This window comes from Sylvia atricapilla, chromosome 3 (assembly GCF_009819655.1).
Source record: "Sylvia atricapilla isolate bSylAtr1 chromosome 3, bSylAtr1.pri, whole genome shotgun sequence".
Classification (NCBI taxonomy): domain Eukaryota; kingdom Metazoa; phylum Chordata; class Aves; order Passeriformes; family Sylviidae; genus Sylvia; species Sylvia atricapilla.
The window spans coordinates 74,594,580-74,618,722 of record NC_089142.1 but is presented as its reverse complement, the minus strand read 5'-3'; the positions used below and the strand labels follow the sequence as shown (position 1 = coordinate 74,618,722).

The 24,143-nt window shown below is 40.3% G+C and overlaps 1 protein-coding gene across 1 annotated transcript in view; it reads right to left on the bottom strand.

Annotated features, from left to right (window-relative positions):
* Positions 1–338: 338 nt before the first annotated feature.
* Positions 339–24,143, bottom strand: part of RPS6KA2 (ribosomal protein S6 kinase A2) — a 155,391-nt gene continuing 131,586 nt past the window's right edge. Inside the window, exons 15-21 of the mRNA XM_066315833.1 lie at positions 12,317–12,406; positions 10,868–11,026; positions 9,557–9,718; positions 5,516–5,592; positions 2,912–3,029; positions 1,834–1,971; positions 339–1,461 (exon numbers count right to left, since the gene is read on the bottom strand). Of these exons, the coding sequence (XP_066171930.1) occupies positions 1,336–1,461; positions 1,834–1,971; positions 2,912–3,029; positions 5,516–5,592; positions 9,557–9,718; positions 10,868–11,026; positions 12,317–12,406 (870 nt within the window). The 3' untranslated portion in view covers positions 339–1,335. The remainder of the gene's footprint in view (positions 1,462–1,833; positions 1,972–2,911; positions 3,030–5,515; positions 5,593–9,556; positions 9,719–10,867; positions 11,027–12,316; positions 12,407–24,143) is intronic.

Below are 24,143 nucleotides of genomic sequence, written 5' to 3'. Positions count from 1 at the left end.
CATATAAATATAAAAGCAGAGCATCCTCCCATTTCTCCTCATAATTTATTATTATTAAAGCTTGTAACAGAGTTGGCTGAACTCTTCAGAAGTGGGTACTCTCTGCACACACGTGGCATGGGGAATTTAGCTCTGCTAGAGCAGAACACCCAGGCAGGGACATGAAATGTTGGGTGATGGAAGCAGGCTTGGGTGCACAGCCAGGACAGAGCAGGGAGCAATGACTGGAAACAGCCTCTCTGGCTCCAGCCCGGCACTCTGGCTCTCAGTGAGCAGACTGGGTGATGGTGTGGGAGCACGGCTGCATCCACCCCCTTGGCCCCCGGGGCAGCCCCGCCACCCACTCTTCTGTGCCACTCACTGAAGGGGGACTGTCCTCTGCTTTGAGAGGGAGTCACAGTCTGCCCCTCTGCCACCTGTACACTACTTGCCTTTGGATTATTTTGCCTACTGTCCTTAAAGCCACTCACACCTTTCCCTGCCTTTGTTCGGCTCCCCAGCCCCCTCACCTAACCCTCCCAGACCTGCTTGGTGGCCAAGACCAGACACCTCTTGCCTGATCCACAGGCTCCTTCTCATGCTGCTTTACATGAATGACTTCCCACAGTCTCTTAAGACCTATTCTTTTCCTCAGAAGACTGAGTTTCTCAGAGGTTTTTTTGCTCTCTGAGACTTTTCTGAGCAAGTCAGAGCTGGTGGCACACTCTCCTTGAGAGGTGCTAGCTTCATTGCAGAGAAGACAGGGGCAAAGTGCAAAAGATTCCTCAAAAACAGAAGGTATTTCCACCACCAGCAGCTCTCTCAAGCTCATGTTGTATAGCACTTGTTTCAGATAAGGTATTACTCAGGTGTCTCTGCAGCCTTCACTCTTCCTGGGGTGAATGGAGATCAGTAGATGTCTACTGGTGACCAGCCAAGCCATTTCATCATGATGCATGCTGGAACAGCATTCTAACCCGACTGTGTTCTTCGTAGCAAAAAGTGCTTTTCTTCAGAAACAAAGTGAAAACTGTTCCCATGGGACATCTTACAGACTCAAAAATAGTTTTCCTAGGGTGGAAAGGATGGAGCTCGTCTATTTTATTTGGCTTTATCTCAGTAAAGAAACAGAGCTACTGGCAAAACTGGCACATCTTTGTGAGGTTGTTAAACTCAAGACCCTGGCTGGAATGTAAAAGAAAAGATGTAGCAAATGAGAACTTTGCCTTACGTCGGCTTCTGCTAATTCTGGCAATTTCATGTGCAGGTTGTCCAAAAAAGTTCTGCTAGCCAAGTAAAGATGAATTTCTCAAATAATAAACTGTGGGTTTTCAAGGAGGCCTTTTGGGGGTACTGCTACAATCTGGTAGAGGTTAGTCTTTTCATGCCTCGCCGTTGAGCCAGATTGGAGGACAATACAGGCTCCAGCCTTGGTGCCTGAGGTGCTCGGTTTAAAGCAAAGTAAGTGGCTGCCATTGCACCCTGTAAAACAGAGAAAGAGAAAACTTTGAGCTGAAATTCAATTCTTTGATGCTTTTCCCTTCCCCTATTCAGTATCCTAAAAAACTGTCACACATGCAAGATTTCCACGGAATTAAACCATTCAGACTGGCAGACAGAGTATCTCAGATTCAAAATGGTGAAGAGCAATATTGTGCCATCAGGTTATTACAATGCAGCCTGAAGTTAAAAATACTGAGCAGGTGACAGTCAAAAATACAGTTAATATAGTGCCATAATAAATTTAGCCTCTGTGGCAAATAGCCTTCCCAACTCCTCTGTCACTTTTCAGACTATTTATGCAAACGACAGCTCATTCTGCAAGCAAGGATGAGGGAAGGGTGTAGGAGGTACCTTAACCAGGTGAACATCCTGTCTGCTGAGTTGGTTTTGAGACAGGTACTCCCTGTTCACTATCCATGGATGTCTCAGGACTTGGACTGCTGTGAGGCGCTGATGAGGGTCTACATGAAGCATCTTAGACACAATGTCCTGAGTAGAAAAGGAAGAAAACAGTACAGGGAAGAAAGTAATTAACAGCAGTTCAGGTTTTAGTAAGATCTTCCTATTGACAGCGTCATCATTAGCACGTCCAATGGAGAGAGTGATGCACTTAAGACAGGCTTTATGTTCTTTAAGTGTCAGGTCTTCAAAATTTTCAAGTGTAATGTTCAACTCTCAGCTAATAATCCAGTTAAAACATAATGTGGAGGGTATTCATCTTACTGAATGACTGTTAATTACTGGTGACCTTATAGGAGTGATAAACACCTAGGGAGAGGATGCCCTCTGGAGGTGTCTCCTCCCTGACCTCGAGGCATGCTTACAAGAGAAACTTAGAATAGAAATTCAGCACTCAGGTAACTAAAGTACAATTAAGTTAGTTCTACAACATCTAAACATTTTAATTTCGAAACAGGACAGCTGATAAAAAAATCCACTGTGAGGCTCATAGGTGCTGGTAGCAAGATTATATGTTGCTATGATTGCTTGCAGTTTTGTGGTGGAAAGTATCGATGTTCTTCCACTGGATACTAACAGTTGCTAAAATGCAATCTCTTGCAAGAATCTTAAAAGCCTGTCAAAGCTTCTGGTTAGTGCTGGGCAGCTGGCACCTTGCAACTTTCCTGTCAATTTACCTGTCTCACAGACTAGTGCACAGCTTCATGCATAAAGATCTCAGCACCAGATGATTTTTTTTCTCCAAGGGTTTTTCCTTGCTTTGTGATAGATGGGCGGCCTAAACTGTGAACTGTACAGGAAATAAAACTGCCTGCTCCTGGTTAACTGAGAGGCAAAAAGGTGATTCACGCATAGACTATATATCTGTGGCATTGACAAACTTACACTTCTTTTAGAAGTGCAGTTGAAACAGAAAAAGAGTTCTGTGTATTTTAATCTTGAGAGAAAACCTGAGAAAGCATTCACTGACCTTTGCAGTATCAGATACTGAATCCCAGTTTCCTCCTGTAAGAGCATATTTGCCACTGCCAATCCTGGCCAGAATCTCCTCTGGGGTGTCGTCTGGTCCATTTGCAAAAGGAGTGAATCTATTAAAAAAAAAAAAAAAAAAAAAAAAAAAAAGAGAGAGAGAGAGAGAGAGAACTATGTAATTTGCAAGTACATGATTTCTATGTTCAAGTATTAATTGCCACTGAATTACAACAGGAATTTGGTTCCAGAATGTACCACTGATACTGCTGCTTCATCTTCATCAAACTATACAAGCTGGTGGTTCCTCATACTGATCTGTAGAGGAAAAGACAGTTTCCATAATTGGTTTTTAAATGTTTGTTCTGTTACAATTTTTTAGGAGTTAAATATTCTTTGTAAAAATAGCCAGGTTTTTACCTCTTGTTTTAACTTTGATTTATTGCCAAAACCTTTATTGCCAATACCAGTATCTTGGTAAGAGCAAGAAAGGACAAACATTATAAAGGAGAAGTAATACGATCTGAAACAGAAAAAAGGGAAAAGAAAAAAGAACCCTTTCTAATCTATTTTGCAATGCTTTGTTAACCATAATGTGCAAGTCAATTGGGCAAAAGAAATTACCTGTAATAGGTTACTTCCTTGTCCAGCCAGTCAGAAATGACTTGTAACACACACCCAGCTTGTGACAAAATCAGTGTCACATGCAGAGGGTACACTTTTTGTCTTCAGAAAGCAACGAGATAAAAGTTTTTGCAGCTGACTACTGCCTACCAGGCCTGTTTTTACCCTGCAATCTTGAACAGCTGCGTAGGTTTAGAAGATGTAGGTATTTTTGGTTTTTTATGTTTTTCCTTCAATCTGTCTTCTCTTCAAACTTGCCAGAGTGATTTTTAGATTGTTAAACAGTTGGTTTGGCCACAGCTTCCTATCCTACCTGGTTTCTGGTAGGAAATTCAATTCCTCATGCTCTATTTTCTCATTTTCAAAAATATTTCAGAAATATTTCTCATAGCAGTTCAGCCCAAAGAGACAGGTAATGCTATTGAAATCTATAGCTATCAGGAGGGATGCAAGTAAGAGTTAAGGACTGGCAAAAACTCTGAGGTCTATCACTAGCTCCATTAACATGATCCCTGGCCTATGCTCTAGTCCTGGTTGTCTGAGCCCTCTCTGCTCATAGTGATTATAGGAGGAGAAGAAAGTCCTGGATGTAAATACTTATCAGTTCCTACTAATCTCCTCTGGTGAGGAAGAACAAGACCATTCATAAATGCAGTGGTGGCACCTAAAAAAACATTCCTCAACTGATTGTGTTACTATTATTTTCTCTGGTAAGTGCAGAAAAAATGAGATACAGGTTTCTGGCACATGTCAGTAAATTGAATATCCACTAAATTGTGCTATTTGTATTTCTGATTCAAGTGTATTTGGATTTTTTTCTTCACAATCAATAAAGAAGCATTCTGAATATAATCAACCAAACAAATGTAACTGTGGGTAATGTGTTAATTTTATTTTACTGATTCCAGCTGTGTAGCAGTCTAGGGCATCAGCCAGATAGAAACAGACTCTTGGAGCTCCAGCAGACTGGGAAACTTGATATATTTCAGCTGATCTTGAACACATCTGTAGTCAAATATGAAATAGATGAGATAGAAACCCCTGGCACCTTCTTTATAAACCATAAGGCAAGAGATGCAAATAACAGAAAGTCAGAGTCAAACTCTGTTTTCTGTATGAAACCTAGGAATGAATCCAAGCTTCTTGTCACAGCTGAATGATCAGATGAAAGAGTTTAGAGAGGTCACTGAAAAGCTGCAAGCTGCACTTAGGTATGATAAATGTGCACATATCATAGTCTGAGAAATGAAATTCAGAGGCCTGATAACTCTAGATTGGGTTTGCACACTTTGTTTCCCAATCATCTCAGCACATCTTATTCCTATCCTTCATTGCTTATTTCAATCTGTGTCTTTCCCTGGATCTTCTTGTTTCAATATTTCACTTTAGCCAACACAGTGGTATTTCACTTTAGCCAACACATTACCTCTCAAAAGTTTCTGCTGCCTGTTGCTATTCTTACATCTTAGTTTACTTTGTGAATCATATTTTTCAAATAGGATCTAAAAAGTATGTTTGAGTGGGTTTTTTTTAGCTTTTAGAGGTGCTCAGACACTTCAGCGACAGTAACAAATGAAGAGTAATGAAGCTGAAGAGAATACATGTAACAATAAAATGAATTAACACTCTTCCATGGATAAGGTGAACATGATGAGGCTCTTTATACTCCTATGCATCTCTCCTAATAGAAAACTTTCCCACTGCTTAAGTGGTGAGGGAACCCTTTAAGAGTCTTGGTCTCAGTGCATACAGGCACTTTCTGTTAAAAACCTAAACAATCTGTCAAATGTCAAAGATATTTATGCATTCTAGAAAAAACTTATTCTAATTTTAAGTCTTGACATCAATTTTCTTGCTTTTTACAACTGAACATGCTTCTCAAGGAGGCCAGAATCCCTATCTGTGGCTCCTTTCAGGCTTAATCAGTGCTGAGTGCTGAGCCCACTGGAGACTGCTGCTCTAGGAGAGCCTTGCCACTCACCCTGCCAACATGGTGTACAGCAGGATCCCCAAGCTCCAAATGTCACAGGCTGCATCATAACCTTGGCGTTTGAGGACCTGTGGGAAGGAAGGAGAGAGATGAAAACAGGTTAATCTGCATTCCTGAATTTTTAGCTTCTGATCTACAAAAAGCACTGATTAGTGGCTGTGTCTGCTGACATTCCCAGGGCTTAGCAGCGTATCTGCCTTGAAGAGGTGGCTGCCTTGGGACCAAAATATCCATGGGTAGTGCCATGGAGCAAGGCAAAGTGCAGACTGAAATGAACTGGTTAAACTCAGCACATCTTTACATCTTTCCCCTTCACAATGAGAGATGAGGGCAGTTTGTTGGAGCTGGGGAGTTTGGGAGCTCCTCTGACCATCCAACATGCAGCAAAGCAGAACAGTATTACACTATTTTAAAATGTTTCATTAAAAAAAAAAAAAAAAAAAAAAAAAGCTCATTAATACTTTGGAACATATCCTCCTAACATGAAGGTTACCAACAACACTGTGGATGCATCCTAGGGCTAAATGACAGTGATAAGTATTCCAACAGAGCTCAGTTTGGATTTGACACAGCAAATGGATGCACACCGAAACATATCTAATGCCAGACTAATGAAGATGCATGCTAAAAGGCTTCTCTTACTTCTGCATAAAGAAAAGAGAGTACATTTAAACTGGAATTAAGAGCAGGCTAAAACTTGGCCCCCTTCTCCCATGGGGCAAGCAAGACCCGTGGTAGTCAGCAGAGGTTGGTTCAATACTGATACAGGATAGTAAGGTGCAGCAGTAAGGGTAAAGTCCAGATTTCATTTGTGCTAGTGCACACCAGAAGAAATGCCTGTTTGGGTCAGTGCAGGTCCAAGTGAAAGTGAAGTCACCAACTAAGCTCAGGGATCACCTCCATATCTTCCCACAAAAGCAAACTACCCTCTGTTTAATCAGTTCTGACACACAAGGAGTTTTGTCCTCTTTAGAAGGGCCAGTAGATAGATCTTTTTGCAAAGCACATGAGAAAGGAATGTACCAAGTCAGCAAGTCTTTCTCTGACTTATAGCCCTATTGCCCAGGAGTGATTTAAGTATCTGATGTCTGTCACAGAAAAGACCAAATTCTGCTAAGGAAAAACAGTTTGAGAAAATGTTGCCTCGACAGATTTTATAAATGATGAGTGGCAAAGCAACCATCTGTCAGGTATGCTGCTGAGTGAACATTTGCTACCTGGACAAAAAAAAAAAAAAAAAAAAAAACCACAAAAAAACCACCAAAAAAACCACCCACCTCCTGCAAGGAAGGAAAAAAAAAAAAAAAAAAAAAAAAAAAAAAAAGGTCAGAGAAAAAGCCACAGTTCCTCCTGTTCAACAAAGCTGCTAAAATCATGCTTCTCTGTGCTTCTGCCCCTCTCTCCTGCACATAATATAGAGGCTTTCTGGTTGATTAATTTATTTCTATTTCTTTAGTTCCTTCATTCATCGCCTCCTCTATAATGTGAGTTTTTATGGGAAAACCTTTCCTTCTTTGCTATTTAACAAACTCAGTTGCTTCTTGCTTCACCTGTGATACTGAATACCCAACACTCATCTTTTGTTCTGGTCATTCTCATTGTGTTTTGAACAGTAACATTTTCACTCCTTCTCTGTTTTGCTCCAATAACCAAGGACAATCAAGTCCAAGGTAAGTGACAGGATAATGGGGCAGTGATGATACTTAGTGGAGTGGGTTAATAAGCAAGTGGTTACACAACCCCAAGATCAGGTCACTTCCAGAACTTAGTGGGATCTGAAATAGAGGCAGAAACTGGTTCTTAGTGCCACACCATAGCAGGACATTGTGGGTTAACAGTGTTACAAATAGAGGGGTTTTTCTCAGTTGTAACAAGTAGGGATGCAAATGGATACAAAAGCAAATAAAAAATCCCATAGTTTTAAATCAGAAAGCAGTAGTTCTTCACGAATTCTGTAGGAAAACTGCAGAATAAGTATTTTTACTTTATTCAGAAGCACCCTACTGCATCAGCAGTAAAACAGCCTGGCTCTTTCCTCCTCGCATGCAGCACGACGCGCACTAGGTGGCAGCGTGCCTCTTTCAGATAGCCTTCATCTTTGCTCTTGCTATCACCTAAACCCCAAATGAACTGTTTCCAAAACAAAGGGAGATTCCACGTGGGCAAACATGTCCTCCTCCTTCGTCACCGCCCTCTCTGTCACCAGCTCAGCTGACTTTCTGCCTCCGTAATTAGTTTCATGAGCATGTGGCAGACGTTGTAGTAGGACTCAGACAGGAAATGTGAAAGTCAAACCTGGGCTGGAGGGCAGCATTATATCACACGGAAAACGTAAAAGCACTTAAGGCTTTATGTAAGCTCTCTGCCAGTAATGTTTCAATTAATCTCCAATGTCTCCTACATTAGCAGGACCTGTCTTAGTCATCACAAATGTCTGGGAGTGTGATTTCTGCTTTCAGTTCAAATCATAAGAGTCTGGTCTGAAACTGGCAATGTTTGTGATTACAGACACTATACAGAACAACTCATCATGAAAAATAGCTACACCTATTTTAAGCATCTTCTGCCTTGGAGGAAATCTGACTGCTTCAAATCTTGCAAATATTATTATTTTTGTGGTTTAGAAATTGAATGGCTGTGGTGCCACGCAAGTTTTTCGATCTGCTTTGACAAATTTTAAACAGCTCATTCCCATTTCTAAAATGAAAGCCTAACCAAACTGCAAAAAAACCTGCAAACCAATCTATCTTGGCATTGGAAGGGTTGTTTTTTGGGTTTGGGTTTTGTTTTTTTTTTTTCTTAAGAAAAATCTGTTTTGAATTTATACTGCCCTAGCAATGGTCTTTATATGACAAATTCTCCTTCTGATGCTGGAAGGCTGTGATTCCTGTAACTTTTGGTATTATGAAAGGATCTTGTACAGAAAGATCATCCTAATTTTCCCTTCCTAGTCACAGATGAACACTGCATGGGAGAAAGAGAAGACTTAGGGAGAAAAATAGATTGCTAGATGATACCAACTGAGAGACACTGGTATTTGATAGTAGATAACAGATGAAGTATTGATAGACAGTTGTTTTTTGTTTTTCTTTTAAGGACCAAAACAAACAAAGGAAGTCATTCATTTAAAGTAGTGTATTTTCATTTCCATCACTCCAAGAAATGGCTAATTACACAAGAAATTAATTTCTTGCTCCTTCATTGTGAGGAAGCATGTATGAACATCTTATGGGTGAAATACAGCTGAGTTCAAACTGTGGGACAGCCATATAACCCAAGCTCACTCCTGCAGGACTGCATGAAAGGAGCAGGACTTGCCAGTGATGCAGAACCAACTCTCCCTGTGCTTGGGACCAGCTGTCTGGTCTTCCTCCACTTTGCTGTCTGCAAAAATGAGAAAACATTTCCTACATCCCCCAGAATGGGGAGGGGTTGGTATTAGGAGAGCCCAAGAGGAGAGATGTTTCTTTAGCTCAGTGAAGCCAACAATAAAGCTCTCACTGATTTCAGCATAATAAGGATTTTGTACAAGGATTTTTCTTTTTAGTTTCATCACAGAATCATGGAATGGTTAAGTTGGGAAGGGTCATATAGTTCAACCTCTCCGCTCAAGCAGTGTCCCCTAGGACACTCAGGGTTGTGTCCCGATGGCCTTTGGTATCTCCAGAGGAGATTCCACAACACCTCTGGGCAACCTGACATCAAGATTTCCCTCTTATAAGCCTTAGCCTTGTTCTGCTGCAGTGCACTAGAGGGAAAGCAGTCTGATCAGAGGCAGCTAGAGAAAAAAACGGTATTTATCCCAGTAATGAGCCAAAGCATTGGGGGCAGCAGTCCAAGACAGACACCAGCTTCTGTCAGGAGAAAAACAACTGCCGTAACAGGACTGGGAACAGAAAAGTTATGGTAATAGAGGCTGTGCAAGTGCCAGTAGCCTGGTTTGTGCCTTGTTCCTCTTGTAAAGGCGTCAAGGGAGGAAGGACTGCTTCCTAGGACATGCTCACTCCTGCAGGCTTTGAAATATGATCCTACCTCAGGAGCGACAAAGTTGGCTGTGTAGCAGGGAGTCATGAGCAGCCCGTTCTCCGCTCTGAGTTGCTTGGCAAACCCAAAGTCACAGATCCTGATAGAGTCTGGGTTTCCTGACTCATCCATGTAGAGGATATTACTTGGCTTGAGATCTCGGTGCACCACCTTAAGAAAGAACAGTGAGAAACAAGTGAGAAGAGGAGGTCAGGGAGCACTGGGGCTTGGCTGCCATTTCTGGTCTGCTGGTCGAGGTAAGTCAAGAGCTCATGCTGAAAATATTTAAGTTTTGGAAAAAAAGTTACTTAAAAGCCTTGGACAAATGAAAGGAAAAAAATTAAAGTCTGTTAAAATGAGAAACAAAATGTTTGACAGCCTCTGTGGCTGTATTAAGATGGAGGCTGCTGCTCTAAGAGGACACAACTTCCTGAGGGTGGTCAAAGTGGGCTGTTGTACAAATATCTTGGTGGCAGAGTCTCCTGGAGCTTGATGGCTCTGAATACTCAGCTGAAAGGTGAAAGAAATAAATCCCATCTGTGGAGGAAAGTGTGTAAGGGTCTTCTTGTGACTGTCCATGGGAGTGGCTCACACCTGAAAGGAGGGATTAATTTCTTTCCTAATTTTAAAATGTATTCACCAATTTCATGTGACTGTGTGTTTTACCAGACATGCTGAATTTCAGTGGCAGGAAAACAGCCTTTATTTGTTACAGCAAGACTGAAAAATTACCATGAAAGCAGAGAAGCCAAAGCACAAAATGCACTTTGTTTTAACCATGAAGCAGGAAAAGCAGTAAATATTTGACTAGTTATCCATAGTGCTTGCCCCTGAAAACCAGAAAAAGGAGAGATTTTCAAACTGTTATATATAAAGAGCTTAGACTTTAGAAGTCAGAATTTAACACCATGTCAGAAGTCTTTTCCATCAGCTGCTGAAACTGCCACTTGATTTGGAGAGCTGAGCATTGGATTTTCTACCTATCAGCTGAATCAGCTACCCTATTTGAATTGTTGCTAAAAGTTCAGGTCCTGCAGTAATGATAGTGATAAAAAGCAAACAACTAATATCTCAAGAAGGTACGTGAACTTGAAAATCACTGTAGTGTGGGAAAGAAAATGCCACTTTGACAGGCTTCAGTGGAAAATGGATAAAAAAACCCTATTTCACAAACCAAATGTAATTATAAATATGGAGATAGTTTTTGTTTGGGGGGGAACATATTTACATTTCAGAGAAGAAAGATCACAACTCTTTGCTATTTCAAGAAGTTGAATTTTAAGAAGGCTGATGCAGCTAAGCCAAAAATGCAATGCTTACGCCCTGAGAGTGTAGGTAGTCCACAGTCCTGGTGATGGTGCACAGCACAGCGCTGGCCTCCCGCTCCGAGAAACACTTCTGCCGCAGGATGCGGTCCAGCAGCTCGCCTCCCCGCATCAGCTCCATCACCAGGTACACGAATTTCCCATCATCATAGACCTGGAACAGTAACATAATAAACACATGTCTTAGACCCATCAACTTGGTAAAGGTTGGTGCTCTAATCGCAGTGTTGGCTTGCTTGGGTGTGAAGTTGCAAACAAGAAAATTTGTTGTCAGCAAATGTGTGGGAAATGGGCTTTTTATGTTCAACAACTAAAAAGAAAACTTTATAAAATTATTTAAATCATCACTTTTTTTCTGGTGTCTGTAGCAGCTTGCTGATTTGTCCACACAGAAATGTAGCTTTCTGGTTTTCTATCATGCCAACAGAGCAGGCTCAGCTGTTAAAAAACAGCACCACTCCACACAGCTTCAAATGTCTGCTGGCTCTCACCCAAGCATTCTTCCCAGGAGCGTTATCTCTTTCCACTTCCACAGGGTAACATTTGCCATTTCAAATATCAATATTTCCCTCTGACTCATGATCAGCTAAAAAGCTGTTGGCCAAAATTTACATCTAATGGTATTATATAGTTTATATTTGCAATTCTGTTGAATATATTGTTTATATCAGCTGCAAGATATATTTATATTCAATGTCAATGGCAGTTGGTAAAAGACATTTTATCATTTAAATTGGAGGACATCCATTTTCATGTCATCATCCTTTACCTGGACTGGCAGTGTTACAGTTATCAATACTATATGTTTTTGGAAAGGAATATAAAATCTTATTTTGCACAGATTTTGAGATACTGCTTAACACTTAGGAATTAGGTAAGACTTTCCTGAGGGCATGTGATTAGGAGATTCTTATACACTTCTCTAAGGTCTAAACCATAATGTAATGACCACTGACACAAACAGGCTTTTGTTCTGTAAACTCTGAATCTGACATGGCGTGGACAATCTGAGGTGTGACTTCAGGCAGCTAAAGTAAAACACCTCTGACTAAAGGCCATTGCTTCATTTAAGCATAGTGAAGGATTATTTTTCATAGAAAATGCTGAAGAAAAATACCTTAATGACTTCTCAGGCTGCTGGAGTAGAAGCCAAATAGTCCCTGGCATTAAAACACTAAATAGTGCTGCAAACCCAAACGCATTTTTTCATTCTCCAGCACTGTGTCCCTTTGGTTTTATTTATGGTTTGTTACACAATGATTGGAGAATGCATAACCTGAGGAGCTATCTGGTAATTTGTTAAGTCATGCTTTTGTCCTTGATTTCAATGGGTCTGGTTTTAGCTCAGATCTCCAAATGAAGAATTTTCCAGACATGGACTAATAAGTGATCCGGACTCTAAGGTGAAAATCATTTAATTCTGAAGTGCTCAAAGAGTACTCACATCTTTAAGAGTAATGATGTTTGGATGCTGTCCATATCGCAAGAGTATCTCAATTTCTTCAGAGGGGTCTCTCTTGCTCTTATCAATTATCTGGAATAAATGAAGGACAGTGTAGTCAAAAACCAGTTAGCAGCACTAAGCACAAATCAACAGATTCCTACAGTTTAAACAAATTACTATTCAAAATTCTTTTATTAATCATTATTCTAGGAGAAGACAGCTGAAACCATGTGCAAATGAGAGCCATGCTGACTGTCTGCCAAAGCCAGATGGAGAAATAATTAGTTTAGATTCTGGAGGCGTAGGCCCTCTTTTTGATGCCTACAGTTCTGTTTACCCATAAATAATGGCAGTTACAAGAAGTGTCATTTAGAAATCAAACAACATTGGGAGTTTTAAAATAATCATAGTTTTAAAATGACCTCTTTGACATTAAAAAATTGATAGAATCATAATATTGGCATATGCTTGTATATATGCTGATAATTTAATAGAAATTAATTGTCATATGTATTTGTCAGAAATGAAAATGTATGTACCTTTACTATCAGGGGAGATTTGAATTAAAACTATTGGTAATCACTTGGCTCTTTGGGCCAAACATTCGTAGTGAACAACACAGTAACCAGTCATTGTACTTGGCCATGTAACCAAACCCTCTACCCATTCCTAAACTAGTAAGAAATTTGCTTCATAGATCACTTTTATGTAGTCAAGTGTCTTCTGCCTTGTTAGAAAATATAGTAAGACATGCAAACTTTTTAGTTTTGTAGCAACAGGTCTTAGAAAAACATGACTCATGCTGCTTAGAGAGCATCACTGCATGGAAAGACAGGTGTCAGGAGAGCACTGGTTTCTTCTCAGTTATTCTGGAACCTATATTTAGCATGTCAGGCAAAGAGCTTTAGTCATTTGTCCAGCTGAGAGCACTAATTAATGTTTCTCACTTTGCAGATTTAAATGATAAATATAGAACAAAAAATAACCTTAAGGAAATCTCTGCATTTTGGAATCTCAGAAGTAACTGCACAAGAAATGGTGAAAGACTCATTCTACTAGAAACTCGTAAGGACTACACTATTTCAGCTCTATTTCTTATTACCAGAAAACAACAGCAGTACTTTTGAATAACAGGCTGACCAAAGTGGAATGGGTGGCATTTTCAGAAAATAATTTCCATTATTGCCTTGTATTTCAAGACTTCCAAACGTAAATGTGGTTAGTTCTCTCCAAGAACTAGGCATAGAGCACAGATTTTAGATGATGGTGTTAAGCAGGGGAAAAAGTCCAGCTTTTTAAAAACCTCTTTTGATAATGAGGATAAATGCCTGCCTGCTTTTTTATAAAATGCATGCATTTTTCATGGTTTAATTATAGTGATAGAAATTCAAGTACATGAGTGGAATCTTATGCATTAGCCATAATAATGCATAACTGAATATAAATCAGGGGTTTCACAGTTGTCATGACTGGCACGTACGTGCAGTGATAATGGTGGTCAGTAGTTGTCCATGGCTCAGGTATGCCTCTGAAGGCAAATCAGTGATTTGATTCTGAATTAACAGAAGTATAACAAATGAAAGTGCAACAGGCAGCTGATGCAGGTAAATGGTTGTTGTCCACATTTGAATAAATAATGGAAAACCTCAAGAACAGGTGAATAAAATAAAAATTTCTGCTGTTGTTCTCCCAGTTTAGCTGAGATACTATCAAGAAGCCAATGAAGTTCTGATCAACTGACTCCACATGAGTACAACCACAGTGACTGAACATGTCCCACTCAAACAGCAAGCCTAACACACAAAAAGACCCTCAGGGCCACTTCCTTGGCTACACTCATAAACCTCTTGTCAAGTTACTGGAGTAACTCACATGTGGCCCTGTTAGCATCTGCCTGCCTTGTACAAACCAGCAGAACTGCCTGTGGCAAGTATTACCACCAGTGTGAAGTACCACTATCACTATGCTGCTGTAGAAAGCTATATATTCCAGATTCCTTCTCTGTTGCAGTTCCCTGTGAAAGGAAATGTCCAGGGCTGTGGAAAATTTTAAGTGACTATTAATAATGCAGGACTATAAATGCATATATATGGCCTAAAAAAAAAATCCCAACCAAAAATAGTCACGGCTATTGACAAAACTAAAACCAGAATAACCCCAAGCACTCTGCAACTGTTGTAGTAGTAACAGCAACAGATGACATTGAATGCTTCTAGTTCACAATATGCTATGTAAATACAAATCGCAAGATAGTCCCACTAAATATGCATGCTTTTTGTTTTAAGGTATGTGCAACCTGCAATACACTGATTGCATGGACAAGCTGCCCCAAACTGCACTACAAATCACTGTCAGAGCTGTGGAGGGACCTGCACAATTCCTCTCAGTCCCTGGGCAGTCTGATTGGACAGACCAAAACCATTTTTCTCCTCCACAGCAAGAGACTGTCACCCTGACAGTGCCTTTCTCTAGTGTGCCTGTGACTTACACTTGGCCCATGACTGCTAAAGCAGCAGAGGAGGTGTCTGCTGCAACTTCAGCAGAAATCCCTCTGCAGTTCAGACTGGCTGCAGTATGCAGAGTTTCTTTATTGGTAGGTTGCAATGGCAACAGCAGTCCACCAAATATGCCCCATAGCTCCACTGTGATGCTCAGTTCTCCTGATCTTCCTTTTCACAAAGTCATAGAATCATTTAGGTTGGAAAAGATCTCTTGAGATCATCAAGTCCAACAATTAACCCAGCACTGCCAAGTCCACCACTAAATCTAAGTGCCTTATCTACATATCTCTTAAATGCCTCCAGTGATGGTGACTTCACAATTTCTCTGGGCAGTCCGTGCAGGGATTTACAACCTTTTCAGAGAGTTTTTTGGTGGGTTGTTAAATCCACCCAGAATTTCCTGTGGTAAAAACCAGCATTTGCCACCCGGGTCCCTGTTTCCTCTGAGACACTGTACTTTGGATGAATACAAACTCTTCTCTGTTCCTCTGTGGGAGAGCCCATGAACCTCCTGTAGCTCTTCCTGTGCAAGCAATGATGTCCTTTCTTTAGGAAACTCATTCTGATTTGAATTCAACTAAATAATAACTGATAATTCAACTAAATAATGACTGATTTGAATTCAACATATAAACACTCTTCTATTACAGAATTAAGGGAACATCTCAGCTACTAGTCCTGAAAATTTGAGTAATATGTAATGATGCTACTTTTCTATTTCTCTCTTTAGATGTGTGGTGAAGAAGAACAACTCAAAAAGCCGGCATAATGTATATATTACTTAACTGAAAATGTAGCATGAGCTCTACTGTACCTTGGCCCAGAAGAGCTATGGAGGTCATCCATTGCCCTTCAGAAGAGAAAGAAACTGAGCCATAAAGCAAATAGACTTTTTTCTGTGCATTGGACACCCAGGGATTGTTCAGAAACTCGTCTGTGCCAGTATATGAAAGAATTTCAGAGTAAAATGGGCTCAGCAGAGTCAATAGTGTCCTTTGATCTGATAGAGGATTTGTTTGTTCTTTAACTATCACATCCTTTGTGTGACTAACCAACTAACTGAAAGGAAAAGGTGCATTTTCTTTTCTCAGTGGGATTTAGGATAATAACCTCATGATATTTTAAAATGAGTCAAGCTTCTTTAAAGAACAATAGTGAACACTTTCTCTATTAAGGAAGAAAGGAGCAGGACAAAGTATTTTCAAAATCCCAATTAACGCATCTGTCCATTTTTTACAAGTCCTTCTACAAGTCTTCTGCATGGAAAAAAACATCTAATTCTCTTTTACTAATAGGTTTTCAATGGATTTAGCCTTGCCAGAGCAGACTGATGAATATAAAAAAGAGTATCAATAAAATTCTGTGTGGGTTAAGCCTTGCTGAAATTGGCACAGCAACTAAATAGACGGTATATATTATTGCCTTTTTGTGAAGGTATTTGCAGGCTTCCAACTCTGTAGATAAATCTCTTCTTCTGGACCTAGTTATGTCACCAGCAGATGTTGGAGCCTTCAGCTGTTTGATACCACTCACCAGCTGGGACTTACAGCCTTTACAGCCCTGCCAAAGGAACGGTGCATGTGAGCACTCCTTAATCCACTTCCAGTCAACCAGCCCTGCTAATACAAATTGCCTTTTCCAGCACTGAAATTAACCTGAATGACTGTGCATGAGAAGAATGGAGAATGGCCATGTTTTTCACATGGAGTTCTCCACTACTACAGAGAGATTGGAAAAAGGCAAGAGGTTGGAGGAGACAGTCTAACTGCCTTTGCTGTCTGGAAAATGAACAGCATAAAAGAAAAGATGAGAGAGAAGAAAGAGTGAGAAAAAGGACAGAAAAGGAACACGAGATGCACTGATGGGAAGAGCAGTGATATATGAGCCTGAGGAGGAAGGATGGGGCTCTGGCCAGGCTATGCTCAAGCTAGCAGCAACGAAACTGCTCTGCTGGGTCTTTCTGTGCTGGGGAGAAAGCACCTTGTGCATCTTTAATGACCAAACATTACTGTATTAAAACATTTGCTTGGCTCTGACTTGATTTTTCTTTTTAAGTGGAACAGGGCTCAAAAGATGTGTGATCATGTCCGCTGAAATGGGTGATGGTCACCACTTCCCTTCCTGGGGAAGCTGAATGCATCTAACACTGTCACAGCAGTTTAACCCTTAACACCACGTGGTGTGTGCCATGAACTGCAGCAAAGTTTCTCCTTTTTATTTTATAGATTTATTCCACAACAAAACCCACAAACACGGGGAACCATTGAAGGTACACCTTGTCTTCAACTGCTCCAAGTGACCTTTCCTGGCAGCTGAAACTGAGATACCAGAGCGTGAACTGGGGCAGCTGAGCTACTGGTACAGTCCCAATCTGCTGCTCCAGCTGCAGCAACACAAAGTCCAGCAGAAGGTAGGACAGACACCTGAGCATTGCCATACCTTGTACAGCCACACCCAAGGCTGCCAGTGTATCTAGGCAGTGGGATGATGTAAAGCTCCTTTTGACTAGTGCTAGGGAACTTTGAATGGCTTTGTGAACAAAGCATGGAGGAGGAAGAGAGTTTTATATGCTTTTAAAATCTGCATTATTTTCTGTTAAATAGAGGTTTTTCTGTAGTCTCTTTGAAGTGTAAGCATGGGTTTATGTCCTTTAAGAACAGATTTATTACATAGTGTGATATGATAGCCTCTGTAGAAATCCTTTCCTGTTCTGGGAAGGGAGAGATGAGCAAAAGGAGAATTAATTTTTGTGTCCCTTTGCACATTTTATCTATGTTGTGATGTATTTGAAAATTCAGAGCACCACTAGTGGAACTGACTACAGGCGGGATTTGCTTCTCTTCTGAAAAAAGGAGGTGTGACAGCACACAGAGATTTTAACTTGACAGTTTCATCTACAATACTAATTCCAATGAAAGTGTCACAGAGAGAGAGAGAGTTCTGCAGTTCTGTGCTGCTGGAAACTGTACAGGTTTCCATTTCAGTAATATTTCCTTCTAAAAATAAGCTCTATTCATGCCAAGCATCTGTTTTAATTTGGTTCCTTTTTTGATGTCAAATAACTCAAGTTGGATGAAAATCACTGCAGAAAGGCTAATATTATTCAAAAGAACATGGTATAATTTTACATTTAAGAGATCTCCAAGGAGAACTTTTCCAAGCCTAATAGTTTCTGAGGGACTATTTGCTGTGCTATTAGTTTTGATTAGCTTCAGAAATTCATTCCCTCTATCCATGCTTAAATCTTTCAGGAAAATAGTGAAAAATGACTATTAGAAGAAACAGGCCTAATTAGGAATACTTTTCAAAAATAAGGACTGCCCATCTGATCAAGCTGTGCAGGAGAGACATCAAATATTTCTGCATACAGAGCATGCCCACTTGCTGACACTGTTTGCTGACTTAGCACTCCTAAGCTGTCAGCTGGAACTGTTAATTAACTGCTCTTGTTAATTAGCACTTACAGAGTAGCACATATTTTCTGAGCAGAGCAGGAAGATTAGCAAAGTTATTTCTACAGCACCCATGAAACAGAAAAGCTCATTTTAGGGAGAAATCTTCAGTTTTGGAAGCAGAACAGTTTGGTGGGAAAGACTCTGCTCAGCACACATCCTTGGATCAGACCGGTGAGTTTTCAGTCCATAAAATACTGCAATGCTGCTCTCACCTTCTACAAAAAGCTTCAGGGATGGAAACCAGTGTATCATATTCAGTACTTACAAAGGGGAAAAAATTATTGCATCAGTATGGAAGACAAATACAAGAAACATAGTTTGAATGGCCCCAAAAGAGAAACAGAGGCACAAAAGACCAAATTCCATCCAAAATACTTTAGGTATTTGGCAAGCAAGTTCACAAAGAGAAACATGATATTATTAAGCTGTAGAAAAACTGCTCCCTGATCATATGTCTCAGAAAAGCTCTAGTTAGCAGAGAGAAATACCATATTCTCACATTCTTCAGAAGTTCAGCCATGCCAAGGGAAGAGAGACTGAGAGCTTTGTGACGAAATGAGAAGGAGGCTGCAGGAATCCTTAAACCAGAGATGTACAACCACTACACATTTCAGATTTGCTTCGAAGCTGAGATTAAGAGGTGGCCTGCACCCATTTCTGTATTTCTACCTGCCCTCTCTTATTATTTTGTTAAGAATTTAAGCAAAGTTTTGACCCCATTTACCTCAAAAGTCAGCAATGGCGCTTGCTGCTAGAAAAAAGCTGGCTAGAAATGTAGAAATGCTCATCAAGCCACTCCTGCGTCTCTGCCCTGCCTTCTTCCTCGTCCTTCCAGCAGAGCCCAGCACTCTGTACTGGTCTTTCTGAAGCTGTAGCTGCAGGGCTCTGCCTATTCAAGCAATGTCTCGTTGGAGAACTGACTTATTTCTGTGGGGAGACTATCTGGCAGAAAGCACAGAACCACAGAATATGCTGTGTTGGAATGGACCCATCAAGATCATTGAGTCCAACTCCTATCTGAACACATGCAAAACAATTGAAAGGTGAGACCCACTGAAGTTTTTGCAGGTACTCTGGAAAACCCAAATCTTGAAAAATGAGGATGCCATACAAAATATGCTGTGCTGCCTCCTGTTATGGTGAGTGTACAGAACAACCCTTGTCCAGGGTAGAAGTCAGGCCCTTCGATTAAGTTTTTGAAATGGCAAAACCAAGAAAGTCTTCAAAAATACCCTCACAGATCACATGTAAGATCTGTGACATAAGTAAGTGAGATTACTGTCTCAAAGACAATAATTATTGTCTCAAAGACAATAACCTATCACCCTTTGCTGCTTCATCCATTTTATTGTAAATAATTTTCTCTTTCCATCACATCTAGAGGACACCCTCCATGCTGTTTGCAATCACTCTTAGTATGGTAACTAGCCCTTATGGAGGCTGGCTATTAATGCTGATTTCTTTGCAGAGCACTCCAGAAAACAGACCTCCCCTATGCCAATTCAAAGAAGGACAAAGATTTGTGCTTAAATATGCTTTAAAGCTGGTATCCCCTAAATGGCACCCTACAGGCTACCAAATTTGGTGCCTCACTGCCAAAAAGCTTGAGTATGCTTCAGACACTCAAACCCATCTTTTACCTAAGTAACTGGGGCACATTATTTCCTGATGGCCAGCTTTATAAACCAAATTTCATGGGAAAACCCAGTAAATGTTCTCTGTAGTTTATCAAGGTAAGAAGGGGTCTTTTACCTCTGACCCTGCATTTTTTAAGGCTACATTTCCACTAATATGACAAACCCAGCTACTTGGCTTGTGGAGGGGAAGATATCTCGGTCACTTCCTTGAAGAGTTTGCTTTACCAACTGCTCTCACAATCAGACCTTTTTCTTCCCCTGAAACTCCCTTTTTTAGCTTCAAGACATTCTGTCTTCTCTTGCTGTCTTTAGCAGCCAAATGGTTGTCATCCATCATTTATATCACCTTAGAGATATTTATAGATTTTGATCGCATCCCACCGAGCTCTTGTCTGTCTTACATCGCACATATTTGTTGCTCTCGTTAGAGCTTGCCTTGTAATTCTTGCATATTTTCTGCTAGAGATTTTCTCTAATTTACTTATATTCTATCTTCAACCAGGGATGTCAAAAGAACTCATGATCTCCCAGGGTTTAATATTCCTACTCAGGTACTACAAGAAAACCTCATTTATATGCAAGTTAGTAAGATAGAAATCTATAGGTCTGCATATGAATTTTATGAATAAAGCTGTAACTACACTATCAACATATTTATGAAATGCTTGTCTGATGCTGGTATTCAAATATTTGTATTTCTGTCCTCTGAATTATTTGAGACCACTGAATGGCTGCATTATGTATTCAGGGAAGGAAAGCAAATAGGAATGAAAATTTTGGCAAGACTGCAGTCAGAGACACCTTCTCAATAAAATATTAGAAAGTATCTTTCAGTCTCATTCTTATGACTTGCAGAAGCAAAAGATATGCTCTTCATAGCTAATTTGATAAGCCATCTTGGGGAAGAGCATGGACAGTTAGAGGTTTCTTGAAGCACAGCTGGCACTTGTATTTTCCTTCACTTGGCTAGCTGGTTTTATAATGAGGTCTTTTGCATGACATTATATTCTTCCTGGTGTCATTTTCCCCCCAAGTGTAAGATGTGATAGAGGCCTACTCTTACCCATACAAACCTGACTGTGACAGCCACCCAGCAAAGTCAAGGGGGGTTTGAATTACTCAGGACTGAACAAGAACTGAGACAGGACCTCAGCATCTGATCCATGCCCATTCAGCCCATCCTCTCTCTGCCAGAGTCCTGATAGTGGTCTGCTCCAGGAGCAGGTAACTTTTGCTAAATTTAAAAGCTAAATTTAAAAGGGATGCATTACCTTTTGTCTCAGTGGCTCTGACCTGGAGATTGGTGCACATACCCTGGGGCCTGACCTCTGTACCATGTTCTGGTGCAGGCAGAGTGGGGAAAGGTTGGACAAGTAGTGGGTGAGTACCTGCTGGTTTCACAAGCTGGCAGACTCAGGGCGAAGAGATCTGAGGTCATCTAGCAAACTTTCCATTGACCTTCCTATTTAAATACTGATATATTTATCCATTTTCCACCAGACACTAAGTACCTCCCAAACAGACAAAAATAGATACAAAGCCTTCCCTGAAATTTCCACTGTCTGTTTCACTTTAGTAATTTTCTATGGTTAAGGAGAGAGAATTTTAAGCCAGTCTCTCTAGATTTACAGGCACCTTAACTTTCAAGGAGATTTAATGATGTTTGGACTGATTTTTTTGTTTGTTTGGGGTTTTTTGTTTTGGCTTGGTGTTGTTTCTCTAAGAAAGATTCCTATTTTCTTTACTTCATTCAGCACTAAACTCCTCACCTAACCATAGTACAGGCTAAGGAGAAAATATAAAGCCACTAAATACTACTGTGTAACCTCCTGCCTTCAGATCAGTCTGCAATTTTACCTACTTACACCACTCACCTAGAAACAACCAAACTAAGACCATGAACAACACTGGAGGAGGAAAATGAAGTTTAAGGAAATTATGAAAAAAACTGGAATTTAAATGTGTTTTGGTGACTATGTGATTCACTGTTATTAGCAAATAAATAGACATATACAACCATTTTGATTACACAGGCCTGCTAATAATCAGTACTCACGAGTTACTGATTTCTGTTTATTGAGAGCATACTGACATAACTTCTCTGCTAGTATTGAATTTTTGTGGCTAATTAAAATGCACCTTCTCTCCAGTCTGCACATACCAAAACATGCTAGATAGATGTGCTTTCAGTGCTTTGCAGTTGCCAGAATTAGACATGAGCTGTAGGATTCACTCGGACTCTAGCATAAACTAATTTGTATCCCAGGGGCAGACACAGACTGCAAACTTTGGCTTTGCTCACAACTGTGGAACATCTGAAGCCAAACAGTTGGTTAGTACATTACAGCGACAGGATAAAGTCATGAGATTCACATGTGTTTCAACATCGAAATTTCACTGTAATATTGGCATCTGCAAAATTGGACTTGTCAGTTGGGACTATGTCTACTGTATTTTTCTTCTTCAAAGGAGGGAAAAATGTATATCCTGTGTTTAGGATATACAACCTATTTTTTTTTTTTGCCTTCCCCCTAACAGCATGGAGGGACTAAAAACCCACAAGACTTAACCAGCTGGATATTCTTTCGCTGTGGAGAAAAAGACAGTTGACATCAAGGTGTAGAATCTGACATCTAAACCAGCTACCTCTACAATATTGGAGACGTAATTGGGGGTAGAACTGGCCCAGAAGCAGAAATTTCTACTTGGCTATTATCTCCTGGAGGTCAGGAGTCGATCTGAATAGATAAACCTTTAGAAACAGGGATATGAACTCAAGTCCTTTTTTAATTTATTTAATCAGGCATCAGTAAGAAGCACATCCAAAAATCCAGCTTGAAACCATCACTAGCACTCCAAGCCTGAAAGCTGTGCTATAGTTTCAACAGAAGAAAAACATTTGGAATATGCTAATTGCATCACTTCTCTGGAAGGTTTTGAAAAATCTGATTCACCAAGAACTCTGCTTAATCTGTTTAGGCTTCTATTGCAAACTTTCTTCCACCCACAGTAACCCCTACCATCTCCCCTACCATAATTATTTAACTTAATTAACTTGTTTTCTATAGATACCAATGTGACTTAATACTTTGATCTGATTTTCCTTTGCTTCCGACCTCACCGTTACATTTATACCCATGTGAAGTTTGTAGCTATCACTGACAATGCCAGCTCTCTTTGCAATTAAAAATCATTAGGCCTGCTGTAATCAAGATGATCAATATCATAGCAGAAGAATCTGAAACACAGTAGAGGTCCATCAGAGGAAAAACACTCTTCTTTTTCCAATTTCTCTTCTTTCTGCCAGGGTATCATGAAGCATCCACTTTAGAATATTCTGTGATTCAGAAGAATGAACAAATCCTTACTTGTATTTCAGAGCTTTTTACTTTTTTTTCACTTGGAAATGAGAAGGAAAGAAAGTATAGAGTAAAACTTTAAAAGCTCCTCAGAGTACGTACGTGCAAGTAGAATATGACACATGAACTTGCTAAAACAACATCTACCTGCACTGACCTAGATAGGTGATTACTAGTCTCAGAGTAGATTCAAATGGCAGAAAATCTGATTGTCTACAGGGTTTTCTGTTGCAGGGTAGTAAATGCTCTTAGAACTGGGGATATGTCTGAATTCTGATATATTGTGCTGAGGAGCCCTAGGGCATGTCTAAAATAGCCTTAGAGTTTATTATTAGCATTTCATTTTTACAGATGACATGGAAGAAGAGGGAATAGGTTGCAAGAAAATTCTCTTCTTCAGCAGGCCCCATGATTGGATTTACAGAGGCAGTACAGCTGCCTACAGGTGCAGAGAGGTGTCTGGGGGAAATTCCGAAAGCTCCTCAGTGAGCAACGTGCCCTAATCTCAGTGAGCTCTGAAAAGAGTGAAATCCCAGATCGGTTCAAATGCTTTTACAACACCAGCAGAGAACTTCTTTGCACTGCTAGGCATCTAATTACCTCTACAAGATGCTGCCCCCCAATTAGTAGCAGATGGCCAGCAAAAGCAAAAGGGATGAAGTGTTTTGCATTTTAATAAATATATTCTGCTTCTGGGCTAGGAAAGGTTTTGCTTTTCTGGGTGTAGCTCTGTCTTAAGTTACTGTGGCCAGGTAATCTCCTGTCTCAGTGAGCACAGAACAAGACTAAACAAGGTGAGCAGCAGGCTCCATGGAAGGGTTACCTATTTACACAGTGACAGGGTGTGTGTCTTCCCACAGTGATGCCACCAGGTA